The sequence below is a fragment of the Megalops cyprinoides genome, chromosome 23 (assembly GCF_013368585.1).
Source record: "Megalops cyprinoides isolate fMegCyp1 chromosome 23, fMegCyp1.pri, whole genome shotgun sequence".
Taxonomy (NCBI): Eukaryota; Metazoa; Chordata; class Actinopteri; order Elopiformes; family Megalopidae; genus Megalops; species Megalops cyprinoides.
The window spans coordinates 19,022,113-19,046,700 of NC_050605.1; the positions used below are offsets into that span (position 1 = coordinate 19,022,113).

Genomic DNA, 24,588 nt, shown 5'->3' on the forward strand with positions numbered 1-24,588 from the left:
CCCTGCTGTGTAACCTGCCCTCCTCTGATCACCAGTCCTGCCATACTCCCCGTTCTGAACTTATCACACCAAGGCTGTCTGTAACTTGTCACAGTGGCATTTACATCACAATGGGGTTTGGATTGTGACCCCCCCTAAGAGTGATATTTAAGTTGTGACCTCGCCTGAGCAAGGTTTGGGCTGTGTTCCTCTAAAAGGCTTAGCTCATGCCCCAGTCACAGTGCAGTTTGGACTGTTGCCCCCTAACAGTGGTGTTTAGGTCATGGCCAGGTCTCAGTGTTTGGATTGTGATGTGCACGTCATTATATTACATTATTGTAATGTAATATAAGCAGACGCTCTTATCCAGAGCCACTTACATACATGTAGGTTACAAATTGTGTATATATATACACATACAGCTGGATTTTTACTGAGGAAATTGTGGGTTAAGTACCTTGACCAGGGGTACAGCAGCAGTGCCCCAGCGGGGAATCAAACCTGCAACCTTTTGGTTATGAGCCCTGTTCTTACCACTACACTCCACCGTTGCCCCACATCATGTGCTAATTAGTTTAGTGTTTGCAAGCAGGCCTTTTCCTGGCTGTGCATGCGCTTCTCGCTTTGTAACACATCCATGCGTCCACAGGCTTGCTGCCAGCTCTCATGCACTCCTCCCTGGTGCAAAGGCTCCTCTTCCCCTTTGCTCTGCTCGCGCACAGACATGCTAGCTTTCACGTCGGCCTCTCATTTGAGCGCCAGAGCAGCAGTACGGATGAATACCCCTTGGCAGCCACACCTGCTGGCCATAACCGACAGAGAGGGGAGGTCTGAGGTAAAGGCTCTCTCCGAGTCGGGCCAGCCTTCTGTAGTTGGTACGGTGACAGATGACATCACCCTCCGCAGTCACATGGCTGTACAAGCTGGCAGATGGAGCAACGGGGTAAAGGTGGGGCTGGAGTCTGGGAATGCTGAGGTGCTCCTCAGGTATTTCACAGAGGGGAATCAGACCGCTCGAAAAAGCCTCCTCAAAACAATGGCTGATCAATGGACCTTTTCAGCAAGACGGCAGCAGCTCGCTGTGACCTTTCTCAGACTGATGTCTCTGGAGGAGAGTGTATCGTTCAAGCATGTGATGAATTTTCAGTGTGGGGTTGCTATTCAGGGTTCACACAGTGCTAAGGACACGCCCACCGGCCAGTCACCCAACCAATCACCATCAAATCCTGCACAGGCTAACACTGATGAAGACCTCACATGTCCTGCATATCCACGCTCTGTTCTGCATCAAATGCTGGGAACCTGGGATGCTGCCAGCACAGATACCGAGCATCCTTTCATGGTCAATGTCTGCCCTTCAAACTCATGAGACTCATCTGCAATTGCCTCACTGCAGACAGAGGAGTTCAACACATGACCTTTGACCCCGTGTCAAGGTCTCAGATGGATTTTGCCTCACTGTCACGAAGAACGAGAGGGCGGCATGAACAAGGTCCCCGCGGGGCCCAGGGTGAGCGGGACGACACACTCATCCATAATCGATGACCTCGCTCCCGGCGACGGCGGAGTGCCACGGCAACGGCTCTGGCCGGATAACGTGTCACCGAGACGCAGGCCGCGTAGCCCCCAGAGGGACGGAGCTCTGTCACGCTCCAGTGTCCCAATCCCTGCTCTCAGCAGATTAGAGCACAAACGCCGCCCGCTCTGCACCCGGCTACAGCACTATTAATCACCTCTACATCCATCAAAGGGCTTCACACTCCCTCCTTCCGGCTGAAAAATCACTGTCCCTTCCCCTCTCCCTGCCTAACGTCTCTGTCTGAGAGCTACAGCACAGAGGGCTTAAACAGGCCCTGGGGGAAGGCTACTGCAGGGGTTAACAAGCAAAAAAAACCATGATGAAAAAACCCTCCTCCCCAGCTTGGCAAAATGAATGAAAAGGCATGATACAAAACTGCTTGGATATGAGACTATGATGTAAGAGGCTGAGGTTGACTTGAACGAGGTCCAGCAACAGAGACTGAAGGGTGTACTGTATCCAAAAAACTGTTTCTGGACTAAATACAGTTAAAACATTTCTCAAATTTAGGCATTCCGGTTACAGAGTTAAACGTTTCAGAAGGCAGATACAGATGAATATCATACAGGTGGCCAGAGGATAATAACTTCTATATTAAATCAAACATTCATATCACTCAATAGTGCTCTTCCACAGTTTTAAATGCTCTCTTTAACTGCCATTCATCACAGTTTGCCGATGGTCTCATCAAAGTTGAATTTTCAGCGCGTAACACGTTCACACTGCAGCACATTAAGTACTTAAGATTTGATTTGGTGTCTTTTATCTTCACACTCTGCATTTTGTCGCAAACAGCAGCCAAGAGATCGCACTTAGCCAGAAAATGAAGCATGTGCAATTACAGCCTGTAATTACTGCGCGGTGATGACATCTTCTGCTTAATTTAATTGCCTGTCAAGGTAAAGTATATTGAAATATCACTTTCCTCTTTTACTTAAGCCAAGAAAAGCATCCGGTATAAAGAAAAGTTTACAGGGTTAATTCCCAGCGAACAACACGCTTCAACCAAAGAGAGCATGTGTACTGAAATTTGAATGCAGTGACATCGTTACCGGTTGGAAGCGAGACTGCTGGGGTGTACTGCCTGCACACCCACACACGCGGCTCGAGTTCAAAAGCGCAGCACGAGACTCTGGCACATGTCACACTCTGGGGCATGGCGCAAAGTAACAGACAACACCCCCGCAGACCCGCACAGGACAAAGCGCTCACTGAAAAAGCATGCCGTCCATATCGAATACACAGTCTATGATACCTGAATACGTTTGACTGGACAGATACGCTGATGGTCAGACCATTAAAAAAGACCCTTTGTTTCTGTCACAGAGCGCTCTCTTTACAGACTTCACTCAAAGTCAATCTGTTTAGGACATAGGCCCATTTAAGTGCATTAGTCTTGGTCTTGTTGCATTGTGTCAGAAATAAGGGAAATACCCTTTATTTAAGTAGTCAAATTCCTTGAAGTTTGGTCACTGGAACACTAACACTGCGACGCAGATCAATAACTGAACGATACAGCGTTGTGGATTATGAAACGAATGCTATTGGTCTATAAAACAAAATAGTATGTAATCGTAAGTAAACTGTCTCCATACCTCTTTATAAACCACACCCCTAGACATCAGAATATCTCACATGCAAATCCTGCTCACTCTTCGTGTGATCCTCCAGTGGTGCTGCTGTTTGCTTGTCACATTACTGTGTCAGCCCTCTCCAGGCTGCGTGCTGTAAATTATGCATTCAGCCATTGTGTGACAAAGCTCATCTGGGAGGGGAGCCACGCCCCTCTGCTCCTGTACTGGGGCAGTTTGTCAGTGTGATGGATCTACAGTCTGACGGATCTACGCTTTTTAACACATCTGCAACACAATCACCATGCACCTGAGACCATAGCACCAGGGACACAATGATCTGTACACGCTGCTCAAAGTACAGAGCACAGAAACTCAGGGTTACTGGCTGGGGGCACGGAGTTCAGAACACAGAGTACACAGCTAAGAATGTACTAAGCGAAAATAGAGCACAGAGGCTAAAAACCAAGGATTCTGGATTCTTTACTCGTTTAGATATGAGTTTCTTCTGTTTGCATCAGGCCAGCAGTCTCAAATGACTAGGAGATTTAGGAGAGAGGTTAAGAGAGTTCCACAGGATTAAATTGGCTAAAAGCTCATCTCCAACCCAGTCAGTGCACAGTGCACATGTATTCACTTTCAGCTGGAAGAGGATCGGTATTGCTGGCAAGGCCTGGTGTGAGAGCAACACCACAAAGAAAGAGAAATTCACAAGAGAAGCAGCAGTGATTGCCCTGAGATTACTTGGTTCCAGTAAAAAAAACAGAACACCACAAAACACTGAGATTCTCCAGACTGTCTTCTATGGGCTGCTGGGTAAACCAGGGGAACTTCTCCTATCACTGTGCACACCCTGCTTTCAGACCATGTGTGGGTAATGGAATGCATAGCCCGGAACAAAAACCAACAGCTTCAGTGGGAGAGGCTTTTGAAGATTAGCTCAACAGCGGTGAAGAGTCTCTCTAGAGGACATGTGCTCATGCAGCTCCACACCGTTGGCGGATCGGACCAAAGTAAAGACTCACTTCCACTTCTCTTTAAGATATGTGTTAAGATGTGTGTGTATAAAGACTTTCCGCTCCTCACCCACTCGTTCTGGGACTCTCTGGTGCTCAGAGCTCCCTGCTGGAGAAAGAGGACAGTTTGTCTGTTTCACATGGAGATAAAGAGGGAGAAAATCAGAAGACAGTGGAAAAGTCTGCCCTCTCTGTCCAAGGACGTCGGACGAGGCAGCCTGCTGTGCTGGTCTTGGGAGGAACAGGCAGTGGGCAGAGACTGCTTTGCCACACAGTCAGATATGAGAGAGATCTGAGCGGGCCAAGGCGATGGCAGACTTTTCTGTTTTTCTTCCAGGAAGAAAGAAAAATGGTAAATCCACAAGGGGAAAGATGCATCTTTGAGAACTGATGCGGAAATGAGCAAAAAGTGTCTTCAAACTTTCAGAGTTACAGAGAAGAGAGGTGAGCAAAAGGTATCAGACAGAGGACAAACAGTCCTCTTTCTCCAGCAGGAAGCTCTGAACACTGACAGACTTTCATGGAAAGAGGAGACGTGGTTGAAGCAAAGTGAAGAGACACAGGTATACGCATACAGTACAGCTGTCCGTCCTGTGGAAATGAACAACCGGCATAGGGGATTATGTATCTAATGCTGACAGAGGAAGGGGCGGAGCTTAATTGTAATTAAATATGCCAGAAAGAGGGGTGGAGCTACTTGTATTTAAATAAGGCAGATGGAGGGAGTGGAGCTTACCCGTATTTAAATATGGCAGAGGGGGTGGGTGGGGTTTATCTGAAGCATAATAAGTGAATGTGTGGGTGGAATGAGTTTGTAAATAACCGGCTGAGATAGCGTGAGGTCAGCTGTGTGAGCGCAGGGGCCAGCAAACAGGACTCACTCACCTGTAGTGATGTAAGGCAGTTCAGGAAAAGGCAGAGCATGACCACTCCCAGCAGCAGGGCGGCGACGTTGCGCACGTCCCAAAGGGACTCCACCAGCGGGATGCTGCCCACCTGCCAGTCGTAGCAGAGCACGATGGGGGCCAGCAGCAGCCAGGTGTTAAACACCAGCAGGTAGCAGTAGGTGAGGAACCTGAGGGGGGCACAGAGGTGGCGTAAATCAGGGCTGCAGTCACCTCAGCACCTTACATTACACATTACATTACACTACATTACAGTCATTTAGCCAGCGCTGTTATCCAGAGCGTCTTGCATAGGTTACAGTTTTACATATTATCTATTTAAACAGCTGGGTATTCTGTATTAAGTACCTTGTCCAAGGGTACAGCAGCAGTGCCCCAGTGGGGAATTGAACCAGCTATCTTTTGGTAATGATCCCTGCTCCTTACCACTACGCCACACTGCCGCCCTTAGTATTCACTTACCATTCCTTATGAAGCTCATCCTTAACATAACTTAAGGGTGTAAACAATTACAGACAGTTTAATTGTTTAATTGTTTGTATTTTTTTTTCCAGAGGAAATGAATGTTCAACCCCTTGCTCCAGGGTACAACACCCGTCTGCCAGTGAAGATTTGAGTCTGTAACTCTGGTCTAAATTCCAAAGCATCAATTGCTGCTGCTCAACTCAGGCTAAGCACCTTGCTCACGGGAACATCAGTGGGGCCTACACCTGGGAATTTAACCTTTAACCTTAAAACAGTCACATACCGTGTCCTGGATCGTCAGGTAGGGTCCATTACCAACATCATGTTCATGTACCTGCTGAGTGAGTCTCAAACTCAGGGCCCTCTCATTCCAGCCAATAACGCTGATGCCGTCTGGCATGACGAGCGTTACTTCTGAGGTCAGAGTCACTAACAATGATTGATCTTGCTCAGGCGTGTGAGGGCCACTGGGGATTCGGTCGGCTTATTTTCACTGGGAGAGGAAATTGGATGTCTTCTCGTTAAGCCGTTAACATTGCAGATTCATTAACATTAACTAAAGCTGTGAGCCGCTTGATGGAAAAGGACACGTGTGCAAATATAAATCTAAGATGTGCATTCGTGCAGTCTTTCTACACTCTAATGATGTAGACTTGAGTGATCCAGGGACATCAAAGTGCTAATGTTCACAAAAGGAAATACACAATAATCTGCGCACTTAAAAAGATGAAAACGATCCATTATCCTAATGTATCTCAACAGTATGCTTCAATAATCTAAACAGACACCAAGTCCAAAGGGACATTGTTTGTTATATCCACATGGTGTGTGAATAATCACATTTTAGCAAAGTTACATCATTTCTACAATCCTCACAAAATGCGGTCAGCATGCATGGGTGATTGCTGTTAAGATTCAAGGTTTTAATATTTGAATGAAGGTTCAGACTTCCCTCTCTTGGCAAGCACCCTGAGACTAGCATAATTTTTGACCAACACAAAAGAACATTGAATATGGAACACTGAATTTTCTGTAAAGAAGCGCACTTCAGAACCCTTTACACTTAAGATTGTGTCTTACCAGTACATTCACATTTGTTCAAAGGGTCTGCCATCCAACAAAGCTAGAGGTTCTGTGATAAGTCAAGACTACGCCCCAGGGCTTGTCAAATGAGACACACTCAGATTTGAGGGAAAAAAACAACCTTTTAACTGGGAAAATCTACAGTCAGAACATACCCAATAGTACGAGAGACATCAATGCCAGGACACCCTATGAAAGCCTCGAGATCAAAGCCTCGTCCCTCGAAACTTCTGTGGGTAGGCCAAGCTGTGTTTTTCATACTTTGGGAGAAGAAGACACGACCCCACTCCAGAGTTTTGTCACAAAGTCATACAACACTGCAGCAAGGTTGTCCTGACTCAGAATCTCAGTCACACACCACCCCATAATAGGCTTTGTGCTCTGTAAGGGGCAGAGTGATAATGAGAATTGACCTGAACATGCATTAGAGTGGTGCCTCAGAGATGATGCTCCTTCATGCAGACACAATCTGCAGAACAATGCCTGCACAGCAGAAACACCACTGCGAAGGCAGAGGTAGATATACTGTATTGATTTGGAAAATGCGGGTTCAACAGAGTAGATAGAGACAGAAAGACAGATTGATTTCCATAGGGCTTACCGCAGATGGGGCAGGATTAGGTATTGATTCTTCCAGGGGATATCATAAATACTTGCGACAGATACTTTATCGATTCATACAGAAATATCATTGGCCGACACATGATATGAATTGCTTTATCGACAGCTCAGATGTAGCTGCCGGTTCAAAGAGCTAAAGGCACGTCAGCTATCTTTTCAACTAAATGTCAGCTGAATATTTATTACTGAGAGGTCAATATTAAAGGGTTCATTTCATTAGTTTCATTACCCACATGCAGTTTACAGGGTTAGAACTTAGGTTAAGGTGCACTGCTCAAGGTTATATAACAGCAATGTCCCTCCTTGGATTAGACCACACAGCCTTCAGGTTATAAGCCTATATTCACTTATTGGCGGTAGCAACCACTACATGTCAGTGCTCTGCAATGCTGCTACCTCTGTGATTGTCCTCCTGCCGTGCTTTTCTCTATGGCAATACCTGAGCACTGCACACCGAGTGTGTAACTGGCCGTGGCTTCTGCACTGACACACTGTGGGCGTGTGGAGCCTTCAGAGCTCCCGGTTTCTGCACTGAGAAGCTGTAGGTGTGCATGATGTTCGGCGCTCACAGCACAGTTAAAGCAGTTGTGGTTATCAGAGTCACTGTGTGTCTATGGAGGATGCAGGTGTTTGGGTTTTAAGTTACAACAGCCCCTGCACCAAGAAGGGTCTGCTGTCCTAATTATTAGGTATGTACTCACCAATACTGCTGCAGTACTCAGAGAGCTCTGTGTGACTTCACAGCAGTGCTGCAGTACTCCGAGAGCTCTGTGTGACCTCACAGGAGTGCCACAGTACTCCCAGAGCTCTGTGTGACCTCACAGGAGTGCTGCAGTACTCCCAGAGCTCTGTAATCTCACAGGAGTGCTGCAGTACTCAGAGAGCTCTCTATGATCTCACAGGAGTGCTGCAGTACTCAGAGAGCTCTCTATGATCTCACAGGAGTGCTGCAGCAGTCAGAGAGCTCTCACAGCAGGCTGTGCAGAATGGCAGCTGCCCCACGGGTCCGCCATGCGGTGAAAAGCCTGTTCCTCTCGGCTGTGTGGCAGCCAGCGCTCAGCGTGAGGGCATTCCGCATGCAGGGGAATGCGCACAGGCCTTCAGATCAGCCTCGAACAGGGGGCTTAGGCAGCGCTCCCGGCCGACACGGAGCAGCGAGGCAGAGGGGAAAGATGCAAAGCAGGTGATGAAATGATGATCCGCGGGTTTGAAGCCAAGTCTTTGTTGCCGTTCGCTTTGAAATCCTATTCTTTTCCGATCACAGGTAGCGGATTCAGGTGTCAGAGCTGAGAGCTATGCTGAATGCTAAATTCACCGCGATTATGTGGAGTGCATTACCGCTATCAGGAGAGGTGATGGACACTTCCCTTCTGTGTGAACACAAAACCCCCTTTCTGTCCGCAAACAAAAAGCCAGTAAAAAGCATGTAATGTAGGACAGACAGGGTTTCTAACCGAGCCAACACGGTGTCATTGTCACAACAATTCAGTAACATTTCTGTAAAGCATTACAGCAGTGCCATCAGAATAATGCGTTATTTGGGACAATACATATATGCACCAGAGGAATAATCTGAAAAGAAAACACTTACCAGTGTGTGGCAACACAGATTCTGTAGATAAATCTCACATGCACAGCTCCCAGGCTACATAGTGTGAGAAATATTTCAGACGGCTTTTACTCAAAATCAACAGCATCTCCTCACTGACACACCAACAGCTCACAGCCTAGGGGGATCAAACAGCGACAGCCAACAAGAGTTACTGTACTGTTACAAAGGATTGTAGTGTGATTGTAGTGTTTGTTATTGACTTACAGACAGAAGCAGGGAAGCATACTACGGATTACAACTTCCTACCACTGTGCTACACTGTCACCCCATGACATACTGACATAATGTCCTTTTTTCCCTCTCTGTACCCCTGACCTTCTGTTTCTCCCTAACTTTCTGTGCGATTTGCCTAACATCCCTCGCAATTCCACTTTCCCTCGTTACTGCAGACTTTCACTCTCCATATCCCCAGCTGACCCTCTCCGTTTTCGGCTTTTCCTTTTCTCCGTATCGCTCACTTTCCTTCCATCGCTGCATCCCGCAGTGTTGCAGCTGGTCTGAACTGGACAGCAGATAGACCCAGTGTCCTGGGATGAAATTCTTACTGTGCGATAATCAGCGGGGCAACAGCGGGATTCCAGTGAGACACCAGTGAGAAGGCAATGAGATGGCAGCGAGAAGGTAGTGAGACGTCAGTGAAAAAGCACTAAGAGGGCAGTAGAATGTTAGAGCGGACATATGACGAAGTTTGACACTGCAATATGGGGTTAATGTAGCTCTGCTCTCAGCAATGTACCTCTCTAATAAACACCTGCAATCCGATAAGGTCATTCACAGCACTTCAAACTGATTGTACTAGTTGCCTGTTAGACCGCTGAAGCGTGCTACGACACCAGGCTGGCTAAATAAAACCACATGCTGCTGCAGTGTCCTACCCATTGATCTCTGTCGTTACAGACAGGGTTTCCTGTATCCGACGTGAATTCTGGAGACTGCACTTTCCAGGGGGACATTATTCAAACATGACAAAAGCCATGGTAACAGTAACCCGAGGCCCTGGTGTCTAAAGGTCAGACCAGAGAATGACATTCTAAAAATATGGTCACAGGTCTGATCCTTCTCAGACTATCAATGAGCCATGGAGTCACCACAGTGATCAGGTGAACTCTAATGTTAAGGTTTGTTACACCTGTAACCTGGCCTTCATCACAGGTGTAGTAAGAAAGTGAGTTCTACAAAAATGACAGTCCGGAGAAATGGAGAAAGTCAGACCGTGCTCTGTGTGTGAGTGTGTGTGTGTGTGTGTGTGTGTCTGTGTGTGTGTATGTGTGTATGTGTGTAAAGATCTATGTTAAAGTCTGTTTTTCACTGAGCTGCCACCTGGATAAAGGGTATATTATACTTAGTGCCATGTTGGAAGCATTACCTCCATATCCTCCACTCTCAGCCTCTTGTGATTGTCACTCTGTGCACTGCTCCAAGGTTAAAAGGACCCTTCCTGTATCGACAGAAATGACACCTACTGCCCTTGCCCTTAAAGATAAAATCAACCCTAATCTGTTCTTCTGGATCCAAAGGGCCTGCTAACGCATGTATCAAATTTCCTGAACAGCACCTCGGCTAAATAAATACATAAATCCACAAATATCTTGTGGAAAGAAAAATCCTTTCAACATTCAATTAGTCCGTGCTGTATAATTGCCTGAATCCTTAACATCTGTGTGGATATGGGGCAACGCCCACGCTGAAATTAATCCAATAAGGCGCGAGTCATGTGCCATAGGGCTGAATTCATTAAAGCGAGTCGGAGGGGGAGAGGGAGAGAGAGAGAGAGAGAGACCGCAGAGCTGGTGAGGAGTGCCTTGCATCAGTATGCCTTTGGAGGAGAGATGCCATCGAGGCTGAGCTGGCTGCCGAACAGAGCAGACCACATGCAGACCTGGACAGCAGCCTGGATTCCCTCAGACTGAAGGGGGAACATCCGCATGTTTCTGCAAGGCTGAAGAATTCAGTGCACATTCCTGAGAACTCTCTCTCTCTCTCTCTCACTGACACTGTTAGAAATAATGTAGTGGTGTGTTAGCTGCAGTCTTCTGTACTGTTTGTCCTTGGTAACAGACGAGTGCGCGAGAGAGACATACAGAGGAAATGGACAGCCAAACAACCAGAAAAGCTTTTGGAACAAAAATTAATTCAGCTAAAATCTTTTCAGAAGTCAAGATGTCAGAATGTGTTGGCAGCCTTGCACTGTTCTCGTTATGTAACTGGGTACAGAGAGTGTCTCGCGGTGAATATGTTTCTATTAAAGTCAGAGAACAGTGCCAGCCATCTGTTATATTTCATTTACATCCCAGCTATCTCTCACTGCACACACGGACTCCAGTGGAGATAAATACTAACACATTTCACCAACTGTTGATTTTTTTTTACAGTTAATTTTTCTTCTAGTAATTGAAACAATTCACTTTGAATTCGAGTTGTCTTATATGCATTGCTTCAAAAGAAAAACTGCAAAGATTTGAATAATGAACATAAATAATTTGTTATGCTTCATTTACTTCCAGCAGTATCAGTTATCATATATGGTAGGTCTAAAAAGAGGCACAATTTGATTTGATTTGATTTGATTTGTTGAATTGCCTGGACGGGAGGTAAGCAGTGGGGACTTTCCAGATGAACAGGGGTTCAGGACTCTCCGCCCAGCTGGTGTGAGTACCAGAGACACAACGCTGGTAAGGACTGTAGGCCATCTTTGAGACAGTGCATTAGAGTAATCAGACAGAGGGGGAGAGGAAGGGAAAATTCCGAGAGTAAATTTCCCTGGTGGCCATCCAGGAACACTGCAATATTTCACCGCGTCCGGAGCCTTCGAGGCTAATGAAGGATTATCTGCTTCCAAGACCACAGCTGCTGAGCGGGAGAGCTCATTCTGCTGTTTGTGTGGGTATCCGAAAGTGCACGACCCAGGTGCGACCCTGTGGGGCTGTGGAAAGGGCAGCTGCTTGCGCCTGAGGAGGAGCTGACATGGCTGGGTGGGGATAACTGAGGTGGCTTGAGGACAGGGTTAAAGGTCATACCTGGTGAGGAGGTGAGGGGAGAAGGAGGCTGGATTGTCTTGCTCGGAGAAGAGGGGCATTGAGCCGCCCATGACCCACAGGCGAAAGGACATGATGACCGCCACCTTCAGAAGGGACAAGAGACCAGCAGGGTCACAGCGTGTTGGAAGGTTCCGGAAGGTTCTTCTTTTTTTTGCAGTAAAGACAGAATTAGAAAATAACACAAACAACAAGGAGATTCTGTTGTCTTTAAATGGACAGTATTACACCACCTAATGCCTCTCAAGATGGAATAATCCAGAATTAACAACTTCAGCAATGCAATGCAAGTTCCAACTGACTACACCTTGAGTAATCAATTCAGTCTCATCATAGCAATACAATACATGCTTTGATATGAAAGGTATGAAAAGCCTGACAGCTGTGCTTTTGATCTTGGGGAAATTAAAGGCATGTACACACATCGGATAAGTAAAAAAAAAAAAAACCTGAAATGGAAAAAAAAAAAGACAGCGTAAAACTCTGCTGCTAAACCCAGCTCCTAATTAGTTCATTACATTCATGGACATGATAAGATGATACTATTCTGTGTGTTCTCCTTTTAAACTGCCCTCCACAGAGACGTTATCAGGGTAGATGCGGGAATAGGTCAGAGAAACGTTATTGAGAGTAAAGAAAGATTATTGAGCCTGCATATCTTCTCTTCCTGGACCTTACATATATGCAAATTTGATCTTTTTCTGTGGTGAGTTCACAGTATGCACTACCCACACACATGATGTGCAATGTGATGTGCATAGAGAAAAAATGGGTACATAATATGCACACACACGAACATCCATTTGTGCCAACTGACACACACACACACATGCACGGACACACACAGACACACTATAATGCATGGCTGAAAACTCACACACACACACAGACACACAAAATATGCAAAAGAAATTTTAATAAAATTCCTTCTTGTGGGTATGCTTGCTCAGAAGTCTGAAAGCTGAAAGAAGACCCAGATAATCAAGGGACCACCAAGTACAGCATAACATTTCCGACACACACACACACACACACACACACATACACACACACACACACACACACACACACACACATACATACACTCCTGCATAATCTGAAATCAAATACGGAGTTTACCTTAACAACAGAGCATGCTCAGAGAACAAAGCATGGCAGCGTAATGGCATCGCCCAAGACTTCACATGCATTTAGGTCAGTTCACTGTGACAGATTTAGATTTGTATTCACTGTGTGCGAAACGACAGCAAATCTAAACAAAACCTCAAAATCTGATTTTGTGATCTATGTCTACAAGAATAAATGCCACAGCTTTTATCCAGTTATGATTGGCTATTATAAGCATCACAAAGTTTCTGCTAATCACTGCAACTTTTGAAAGAGGGAAAATAACATGTTAAGAATGTGAACATTCCTTGTGCAGGCTCCACTGAGACACACAGTCACCCCCCCCCCCCCCCACCCCCACCCCCCCACCGGACCGACATACACTGTCACACCCTGTCAGAGGGATTAAACTCACTGACAGGATTACGCTCACATAAGAATGAGTTTATAATGTAATGTATGCTGGCCAGCGATAGAACAAAACATTCCAGGACAATAATAGACACTGAGAAAGTCTCTGGTTCCTAATTCAGTCGCCACAGGTTTGATTTGAGCTGGGTTATTATGGCTTCCAATGGGAGAAACGCAACTCAACAATTCTCAGAGACTGTTTTGCAGTCTAAGGCTTGGTGGCTCTAAAATAACTTCCACAACAGTAAAAGTACCTCTGGGGGGGTGAATGCATGACCTAAGGTCTTTTCCCAAGGCCGTTCACATCTAAACAAAGTACATCTGGCTTTGTGGAGTGCATGACCCAAAATTACATAACTTAACATTATTGTCATTCACCAGACACTCTTGTCCAATTGTTACAATTTTATCCTAACCACTACTCTACACTGTCACCCCATACCTAATGTAGGAAACACCCATTGTGTATCTACTGCATTGTCTGCATTGTGTGATAATGTGCTAATGTGCCAGATGGGCTGTGCTGAATAGCATTGCCGTTAGCCTGCTCCTCGGTATACCTACGTGCAGGGAGACCACACAGGCACGTCTGACGAATGGCCCAGAGACTCTCAGGAGGTCCCTAAACCTGGCGCAGGGCAGGTACCTGAAATACACAGCAGCGGGAGAACAGGTCTGTGTTAGAGGAGGGCTGAGCAGAGAGGCTCAAACTCAAAGGCACACCTGGGGCAGTTGCAGTGTGGGGCCACTGGTCCTTCCCACTGGCAGCTGTAATGAAGAATACACTTTGATCCAGCGCACACAGGACTCAACCAAACCAAACACAACAAGTTCAAGTTCAATAGAACCAGCAACCTCTCAGTTACTAGCCCTATTCCTTACTACTACACCACATCGCTTACACACTTAAGAATCAATATGAATGGGAAAAGGCACTTTTTCCAAGAGCAGGCAGAGCTTCCTGGCTTCGTTCCACCAGGGATAGAGGTGGGTAAGTCAACCGGGTTCCCCACGCACAGTGGCTGGTGCAGCGAGACAAGCCAAACGTGCTCTTGTGGACAATATAAAAAAAAATGGAAAAATGGGTGGAAAAATGAGAAAAAGCACATAAAACCCCTATTTTAGGCATTTACGGGATCATACGAAAACACCCTCTGAAAGAACGTGAATTATGAGATTCCAAAGCGAATCCAAAATGAAAACATTTTCTATGATGCGTGAAAGGAACACACACTGCATTGGGTACCAAACGTAAGAAGCAATATGCCTGCACACAGACACAGGAGCATGTGCAGTTACTCTGTATAATTCATACCTCATGAGTAACTTTTTCAGAGCTGGGCTGGTCTGCCTTTTGAAATCCTTCCCTGACAAATGGGTAGGTTGCCAAATCCATGTGAACACTTGATTTCCATTTTCTTTTTTCCAGTAATCAGTTCACAAACCATGATGAGATATTAATCCAACGATCAAACAAACCAGAGATTTAGATAATGCATTTTAAAAAAAGAGTATATCACATGACTGGTTCCCATTCGAAACATACACAATGCTGCTCTTCTCCTTCAGGAGTAGGTATTAAAAACTCTGTTTGAAATAAAGACCTAATCCGTGGCTTTGTAAGGGTGGACCGGCAACAGGAAACTTGAATCCCTCCGGCCTTTGAAACCACAGAGTGGAGTGTTAACGCTGCCAAAAAAAAAAAAAGAGGGGAAACTTTGAGTTGTGAGGGGTGGGTTTCAGAACAGCACACAATGAAGCCGCTTACATAACTCAGAGAGCTACAGAGAGGGAAGCCTTATTCACACAAGGGCAAAAGTAAGACAAAAAAAAACCTCCTGGTGCAGACGAAATCAAAGAAAAATCACGGTGCAGTTTCAGCACTGTGCACAGAAAAAAAACCTCTGGCTTTTCAGGGAAGCCATTCAGAAAAAAAAGCAAACAGGAGATAACTCACATTATACCTACAACACCACAATTACCTCATCAATACACGCAAACATGATTGAATATGTACCGCTGCTGAGAGCCATATTCAAATTCAAATGACTTTGAAATGTTTCTTTCAAGCAAGCCTGTCGGGGATGGATGCTTCTCCACACGCACAGACAGTCTGAATAATGCATGTTCCATCTCACAATGAGAGAGGTGTCACCCTCCGCATATAACACAGACACATTCAGGGACAATTCAACCGCAGAATGAGAGTAGATAAAATAGCAGTGATACTAAACCTCTGCAATATCACAACTGTTCTCTAAGGATGATGGGATACAGAGTCAGTGCACACATTTAAACTCTGCTCAGACTCCATGCTGGGTTCTCTGCCAGCAGATTGTGACCCACTCACATGCACTAATATGTAGTGGTAACATAACATTAGTGGTACATTATTGTCATTTAGCAGATGCTCTTAGCCAGAGAAACTTTCATAGGTTACAATTTTTACATGTTACCCATTTACACAGATATTTACTGAGGTAGTTCTGTGTTAAGTATCTTGCCCAAGGGTACAGCGGCAGTGCCCCAGCAAGGAAATGAACCAGCACCCTTTCAGTTAAAAGCCCTGGTCCTTACCACTATGCTACACTACCGCCTATACTGGTCTATTTAATAATGAGAATGATCTGAAAAGGGTGTACCAGAGTGGAGTTCCTCAAGGAACAGTATTTGGGCTGCTGTGATTACATAAACTTAACAAGGGCAACTGTGGCAAAATTCTTCAAATTACCACAACCTCACTCCAAGCCCACCCCAAACATACATACAGGACATAAGAATGCCCAAGATTTCTTGGAACACTCCATACACTCGTCAACCACAGCCAATCACTGTTATATGTAGCTTACCTATATGTGAGGCTAATTAATAATTACCCCACGATTGGTTTGGTATGGTTTTTATGACTGCCGGCAGCCAATCAGAACATCTGAACATTAACATTACCTCCAGACCCAATCAAAACCCTTCCCTCAAAGACTCATCTCACACTAACCATAAAAGCGATGGAAGTGTGACATCTTGCCACGCATAAACCAAGCCCTTAAAATCAGCCCTCCTTATCAGGGGGCTCTCACTGTAATAGGGAACGAAATGACTGCATGTCATTATTGTAGCAGAGAGAAAAATCACACACTGCAAATATGTAGAAGAAAAAAAAACTCCTTCATCATCCCCTACTTAAGCTCACTCTTATAAACCCAGCAGATTTTGATGCTGGGTGAGGGCTTGTTATTGAATATATTAGCCTTCGCATGTAGGACATGGTGTCATGGTTACAGTGTGATGGACTCTGCTTTCACACATAATTGTTTCTCATTGTTTGCGATCCTGCTGTAGCAATCTTATTTCAGTCGACCAAGTTCAGTCAAATGTAGTATTTCATGTTTGACTTTTTCTGAAGCTGTGCTTTGCATTATTTTTATTGTATTGTTTCTAATTGTTCTGTAAATTCAAAGCACCCTGGATAAGTGCGTTTGCCTGGTGACATAAGCAATAATATGCAAACACCATTAGACTTTTCCACTTAATATCATATATTTCAAAACGCAGCTCAAAGCTTAGGGGTTGAAGCCCCTTTCTCTCATTGCCATGAGCTCATAGAGTCCTGTAGGCTGGTCTGGGAAGAGGTGCGACAGGTTTGATCAGTATAACACACACATAACACAAACACAATCAATCAATCAATCAATCAAATGGGTGGCAGCGTAGCATAGTGGTAAGGAACAGTACTTGAGATCTGTTTCACTCATACAACATCACACAGGCAAACATTTAAGATCAACTGTTCACAAGCCAGATGAATGCTAAATGAAACTAAAAATAAAAAGAGAGATTTATTATTCTTTTCAGTCATCATCGCTGATGGAGGCAGTCAGAGGCTGTTGACTGTGGAAATGACTCTACAGAATCTGGCGAACAGTATAAGGGGAAATGGGATGAACTTCAGAGATTCACCACAGCAACCCCTACTGAAAGGACAGATTTCACAGTGACATATGCACACATACACACACATACACACATACATACACAGACACAGACACACACACACACACACACACACACACACAATCTGAGAGGAGACTACAATATGAAATACCCTAAAGGTAGACAAATCCCTCCAGTTATACAAAGGAGAGGAAGCTTTGGAGAGCTGAAGTCTTCCATACACAAGTCTCTATCCGAAAATTAGCCAGGTATTACTATGGAAACACATTCTCTTCTCTTGTCCAGGTGACCTGAATGAAAAGCCCAACAAACACAGCTCAAGAACTGCACAGCTCTATGACCAACAGAATGTACAGTTTCATTATGACTACTTCCTATTCCTTTAACCTACACACTTATTACGCACCCACTTCCCTCACTGACAAAGGATCATATGCAGTATATACAAACACATGCTTAGACTAACGTTTATGTACTTCAATCCATCACACAGCCAGTAAGACATGATTATTTACGTCTGTATTTTTTTCCACAAATGAATATTCAAAGTTCATAAAGCGTTTCTCCTCGCATTACGCACAGCAGACAAGGTTTAAAAGTACACAACAGAGAGCTGAGAAATCCCTTTAGTGAGAGACAGGCCTGCAGGGCACAGCACTTATGGAGCCCTGTTGTCGGGACGTGCGCTAATGTTGCGCTCCCACACTTCCCAAACGGCTGTCCAGATGTTCAAAGTCGTCCAAATCACATTAGAGTAAAATTACAGTATGGCTGCAACAGCAGGCGCAAAAGGGGTTTATGTGAATGTAATGTTGCCTTGCAGAAAAGGACCTTGTGATTTGTCCAATGAGAGAGCCCCGCCCCCCACCACTGGTGGCTCACAGCTCTGGTTCTGGAGGAATGTCATGCATCATTGGACCCGAATTTAGTCCCTGGCCCTGGACAGTTTATATTTGCCTGTAGCCTTGAATTTAGTCCCTGGTCCTTAAACAATATGTGTCTAGGCCTGAACTTAATCCTTGGCCCTAGATGATTCATAATTGTCTTTAAGCCTGAATTTATTCACTGGTCCTGAATGATTCATATTTATCTACAGACTTAAATTTAGTCCCTGGCCCAAGAGGACAATTATATGCCAGAGGAGCGCCAGACTCCCTGATCTTGAAGGAATCTTATTTGTGTGTAGGCAAGAATTTAGTCCCTCGCCCCAGGCCTCCGTTCAGCCCCTGGTCTTAGTGGAATCCTGCGCTTCAGGGCCTGAATAATAGCATAGCACTCTCCAACACACAATGGATCTATTCTGAAACACTGCTATTGTTCTAACCTGCCTGGGTTACCAGTGAAACGTAATGGAATGCCAAGCAGTGGTGACAACACAAAGGCATGCTGGGAGCAAGGTTACAATGCCACAGTACCGTTATGAGAACATTATGTACCTGCATTAGAAGGCTGTATTGTGACTCTGATGGAGTGGGAACACAGGACTTCTGCTATGCATCCCTCTATATCTGGGGCTCAAGCATTGTTCATACATCACACAGAGCGCATGCTGTGGGACATCCTCAGTAATACCAAATGTCATCATGTAAGTGCTTAAGAAACATACATTGATGTGGTCTCAAACTAACACTGCAGTCCACTAAGAATACTGAATGTATGAGGATCCACAGTACATCCATAATTTGTATTTTCAGGACGTTGACACTACAAACATGTCTGGACTTCACTGGGACCTACGCACCCGGATACATCCCCTCAGGATCTGAAGCCTCGACCAGAAACAACAGAGGGAAAGAGCTTAACTCCGGCCGTGTAAAATTCACACTATAGAAATGTCTCTACTTAATCAACAAGGAATAAAGATCTTTCACCACAATTCATCTGCGAGATATTAAATGACACACTGTGGCATCCCACTGCAAACACATCAGGCCACAATCCCCCTCTCACAGACAGGTATTAATGAGGCTTTTCACAGCGAATTAGCTGCACCAGAGTAGACCTAGCTAATGTAGATGCTCATTAGCAGACAGCCATTATTGTTTTTTTTTTTCCTCCTGTTCTCAGAGAAGGCCCAGCTGATAAAGGGTGCATAGCTCGTCCATCTGAAGAAACACCAGCATGCAGTCTGACCAGAGGTATCAATTCACCATGACAGCTGTGACCACGGATTCAGAGGAGACGACTGAGAGAGGGGAGGTCTGCCCGGGACTTCACCATTCAGGGGCCTCTCCCTGATTGATCCGTTAGAAAAAGCAAGGTGTCACCTTCCGCCCACTGCTTAACGACGCGAGCTGCACGCCCTTCCTCCCAGCCCTGCACGCCGGGCAGGTGGTAATGCCAGGAAGAGCAGCTGTCTGCAACATCATTATATACTGCAGATCAGTGACTCACAGACCTGCGTCCCCACAAACACGCGTAAAACACACATACACATGCATGCACAACACAACAAGACACGAGCACACACAAACATACAAAAAAACACATGAAACACACACATAAGAATACTCACAAATACACAAACACACATAACACACACATAAGAATACCCACAAATACACAAACACACATAACACACGTACACATGTACGCATACAAACACAAAACACGCACCCACACTTCCATACACACACGTACAAGCACATACACACACAGGCACAAACACATCGCACATACGCCCACCAAGGCAAACTCACAACCTTCAGCGTGAGCGAGCTGCTCTTTACACTGAAATACGTGGGACAGCACGCTACAGGTTACAGTGGCACCTTTTGCTCCACCTTCAGCTCGTTAAGATAAAATTCAACACATAGTCTGAAGGCAGAGGCTGACAAGCCGAGAGCACGCTGGCACCAAAAGGTGTTTCATCACTCCCCTACCCGAGTGTGGGCCCAGGGGAACTGTCTGCACCCCCGCCCGAGTCACACACAGCTCCCGGCTCTGAGCTGCGGGGCACTTGCTGCTCCAGCTGCTGCTGAGACACTTCATGTCTGAGTCTGAACTGACGGTCCCTCCCGTGGTTAAAGATGGTGGCATGCGGTCTGGGGTGGTGCTTCCGGAAGTGGGGATATTTAGGTCTTTCCTGTGCCTGTTCTGGGCTTGAGTGGGTGGAGTTCTGGACGACCAGGCCACACTACATTCCTTGGTGACCCTTTCAGACCCAACAGCTTATTGGTACTGATATGTGGTATGTGAGTCATGGCCTTCTTTCTCTCACACACACACACACACACACGCACGCACACACGCACACACACACACACACACACACAGAAAACACACCCCCGCTGGGAGCAGCAAAACCAACGAACTTGACGCCAAACTCAGTTTTAGGGTCTCTGTGGGCGAGTTCATTTTTATGAGATCCTTGTTGATTTTATATAGTTTCCAAAGCAGGAGCAGCACAAGCAAGAGCTGAAACAACGGTGAGTTCCTCTGAATGAAGCTCGCTCAGCCAGCAGCGCGCTTTTGCTACAAATGTACCGTGACTGTTCCAATACCATATAATAAAGTACAGTCATACCCAGGAAATTGAATTTCTGCATCAAGCAGCGATGCTCCAAAATACTACTTAAAAATAAAATCAACGCCAGCAGATGCACTTATGAGACATTGACATTACATTACGTTATCTCGGATGCTTAACAATTTTGCTGAGAGACACCCATGGGTCATATACAATGCTTACAGCTCTTCCACCTCTCGCATCCTGCCCCTACAACAGCAGCAGTAAAGTCGTGCACATTACGACCCTTTGTCATCAGTGAGAAGCTCTCGGCTCCAGCGAAGGGGGCGTGAGGATGAATGGGACACCTGTCTCCCGCCGCACCTGTTGGGTCGCCGGCTGATGCCGGATTGGCTGGAGGTAACGTGATCCCCGCGCCGGGCTGCAGGGCAAGGCCCGCTCGGCGGGAGCTTCAATCACTGGGCAGCATGCCCAGGGCCAGGTGGCGCAGAGCAAGCCCCCTTTTTTCTCCGGGACATTAAAGCAGGGGCGACTAGACGATGAAGAGGGACGCTGAGTGCTCCTCGAATGTGAGAAAGGGGGGGTGCTGGGGTGGGGGGCACAGCTTTGTCCCTGTCTAATTTGGTGTGAAAGCTCCAAGGTTAATCCCCCCCTCTCCCATCAGTGGCTCCCACAAAGGCGCCCCCCCAAATCTGCTCCAAGGCCCTCAAAAAGCCCCGCAAAGAACCCCTGCACTCAGGGTCTCTCCACACACCAGCCACCGCCACGGCGCACACACCAGAAACCCCGTCTGCGAGTAACAAAAGACACATCGGCAGAGCAGAGAAACTCAGCACGGTCACAGCACATCGGCACCCTGCGCCGAACCGGTTCCCACGTCCACCGGAGTCCACCGGTCCGGCAAATTCCTGTCAGGCATCTGTATACTCAGAACTCAGCTTCCCGCAGTACTTAAAGAGTTTTAAACAAAGGCTCCTGCTCGTTCCGAATTCCGGCCAACTGCATCCACTGACAGAAATGGATCCAGTTCAGTCATGATAAATCAGCATTGCCAGTAGTGTTGTCGGTCCTGTATAAATAAAAGATGACTGGTTCGCTCCATTAGACCCACGTTCAAAGAGAAAATAAGATTAGGCAGCCGTGCAGCAAAAGTTCAGCGGCCTTCAACTTGCTGTTTGAGTTTGTAATATCAATTCGATATTCTTGCAGTGCTGGCTAGTATATTAACAATGGGACTCTTCCCATTCCCACTGACGCGAAATGATAAAACTGCAAAAACTTACAAGAGGCGATCATGTCGACAGATCAGTGACATTGTTACTTTATTGACTGGAGCATTATGATACATGTGAGCGTCACCTTTGGTCCAACACTGACTGCTGTTGTGGTTCCGTGCTCTCAACTAACCTGGGTCCTAACCATGCCTCAGTGAGGAGGACAGAGAAGAGACCTCCACTGGACTTGTGAGGAGAGTAGGTGAGGCTGCTACTGTACTGAAGTCAATTAAGTGCACCCTGATGTCAGGAGTTTTATATCAGCATCAGCATCACCATTGTAATCATCATCATCATCATCATCATTGGGCTTGAATAGCGTTATGCTCACACTCACTGGTCTGGGAGTGCTGTTAGCCTGATATGACACTCCTGCTCATTCAACTTGAATGGAGATACTTCCGTTCTCTTGTGCTGGAAGCCACTCTGGATAAAAGCATATGCCAAATGAATGTAATGTAATGTAAATATAATGTCGTCATCATCATCGTCGTCATCTTCATAACATTACAGGGATGTGGAGAATGATTCCGTTAGAAAGGTCAGTATCCCTGCACGCCAGCTTTGATAAAGTGCAATGCTTCTGCTCACAGGATCAGTGAATTCACTCCTCTTGTGACAAGACGGTGGCAGAAACTGCTCAGATTTGGCACCCAGGCAAACCTGCTCGACTGACAGGAGGGGTTGAGTTAAGGGTGGGCGGGCTGGGAGGGTGAAGGGGGGATGCTCAGTGACTCAGGGTGAATTTTGTTTTAACATTAATCTCTGCCTACGGGCGTCTGAGCGGGAGAAACAGGGAGTAGCTGGCTGGAGCCAGTGCCGGCCCCAGGAGAAGGTCCGGAGCTCTGTGAGCTGAAAAAAAAATAAAAACGCAGGTCCTCATTTGAATCTGCCACTGTTTATTTAGAGATAATTTTCCAGTGAATTAGCCAATGACGACTGCGAGGAGCTAGCCGGCTTCCACTCAGGCAGGGGGAATTATTAAGTGTCCCGATGGCGCGGTCAGCCAGCTGCGGATGGCATTTGATACGGCGTTTGGAGGGAAACAGCAGGGCAGCGCTGCTTCCCCCGAGGGTGAGCCACAGGAGCACTGCGGGACCAGCGTCCTAAAGCTGGCAGAGCCCAGAGCCGAGCTGTGCAGCTGCCATGGTTCTGACCCGATCTTGGGTGGGGCAGGTGATAAACCGCGTTAAGGGAGGGTACCAGGCACAGAAACAAGGCACGTCCATTTCCAGTCACTGAGGGCTCTGACCTATTGTGCCCATCTGCAACCAGCTACTGACGTGGGGGCAGCAGTGTAGCATGGTGGTAAGGAGCAGGAGTCACAACCAAAAGGTCGTTGGTTCAATTCCCTGCTGGGGCACTGCTGTCGCACCTTTAGGTGAGGCAGAGAATTGCCTCAGTAAATCTCCACCCGTATAAATGAATAACATGTTGAAATTGTAACCTATGTAAGTCGCTCTGGGTAAGAGCGTCAGCTAAATGCCAATAATGTAATAATGGGATATATGGTTGAATAACACAAAGAAGCCGCAGTAAATTGCCATGGCACATCAAAGCTCCTCTGTTGCTTGAGGTCATTACACAAGCAACCCCCCACACTGTCACTAGGAGTGCAACAATCATCACATCAAAATTGCTGATCTCGCTGCCCATTGAAGGGCTGTCATTTGCGCTTATGACTGTATTTTGTGCTGAAACAGCTGTGATGATCAGCCAGTGGAACTAGTAGCCCCTACTGGTCTAGTCTGAGTACTGAGGATTCATGGGCCTACGCCCCCTGTTCATGCTCCGTTTGCAGGACTCTTGACCACACCTCCCATCTTGGTTGCCACAGACAGCGCACACCTGATGCAACATCCACACCCCAAACAGACCACCAGGTACATCACTGGCTACACTTTCACAGATCTCAGCTGCACCCCTGTAGCTGTCTCCTCGGACACGTCCATAACACAGACCCACTTTAATTAATCAAGGATTATGGGGTCTTGCTTTAAAATCTTCCAGCCTGAGATGGGAGTTTCAGAGCTGGCTCCAGACAATAGACAATAGACATATACAAACACAAACACACACACACACACACACACACACACACACACACGGACAAACACAGATGGACACAAAGTTATCACCTTCTACTGCTCTACTGACAATTCAATTACATTAATTGAATGCTTATCTTAATCTCCATTCAAACAGTCACTTCACTCAACTCTTGCTCACACTCCAATTCAAAATCCACTTTCTCTCACACACACACACACACACACACACACACACATAAACACACACTCTCTCTCTGGCAAGCTGAGTTTCAGGAGCAACTTATCAATTCCAATCCAGGACATCTGACCCCTTCCCGGGGTGAACACCAACCCCCTTCCACCCCCTGCGCATACAGAGAAATTTCAATTACACGCTTTGCTGAGATGGAGAGGAAGGTTCAGACTGGCTTCTGTTTCTCATTACACATGTGTGCCCGATCTCTTCAACTGAGCTGCTGG

General features: G+C 46.2%; 1 protein-coding gene across 1 annotated transcript in view; it reads right to left on the reverse strand.

The window, feature by feature from the left end:
* The window catches only part of LOC118770503 (protein O-mannosyl-transferase TMTC1-like), a 94,902-nt gene that overhangs the window by 36,987 nt on the left and 33,327 nt on the right, over positions 1 to 24,588 (reverse strand). Inside the window, exons 5-7 of the mRNA XM_036518221.1 lie at positions 13,949 to 14,030; positions 11,849 to 11,952; positions 5,031 to 5,220 (exon numbers count right to left, since the gene is read on the reverse strand). Of these exons, the coding sequence (XP_036374114.1) occupies positions 5,031 to 5,220; positions 11,849 to 11,952; positions 13,949 to 14,030 (376 nt within the window). The remainder of the gene's footprint in view (positions 1 to 5,030; positions 5,221 to 11,848; positions 11,953 to 13,948; positions 14,031 to 24,588) is intronic.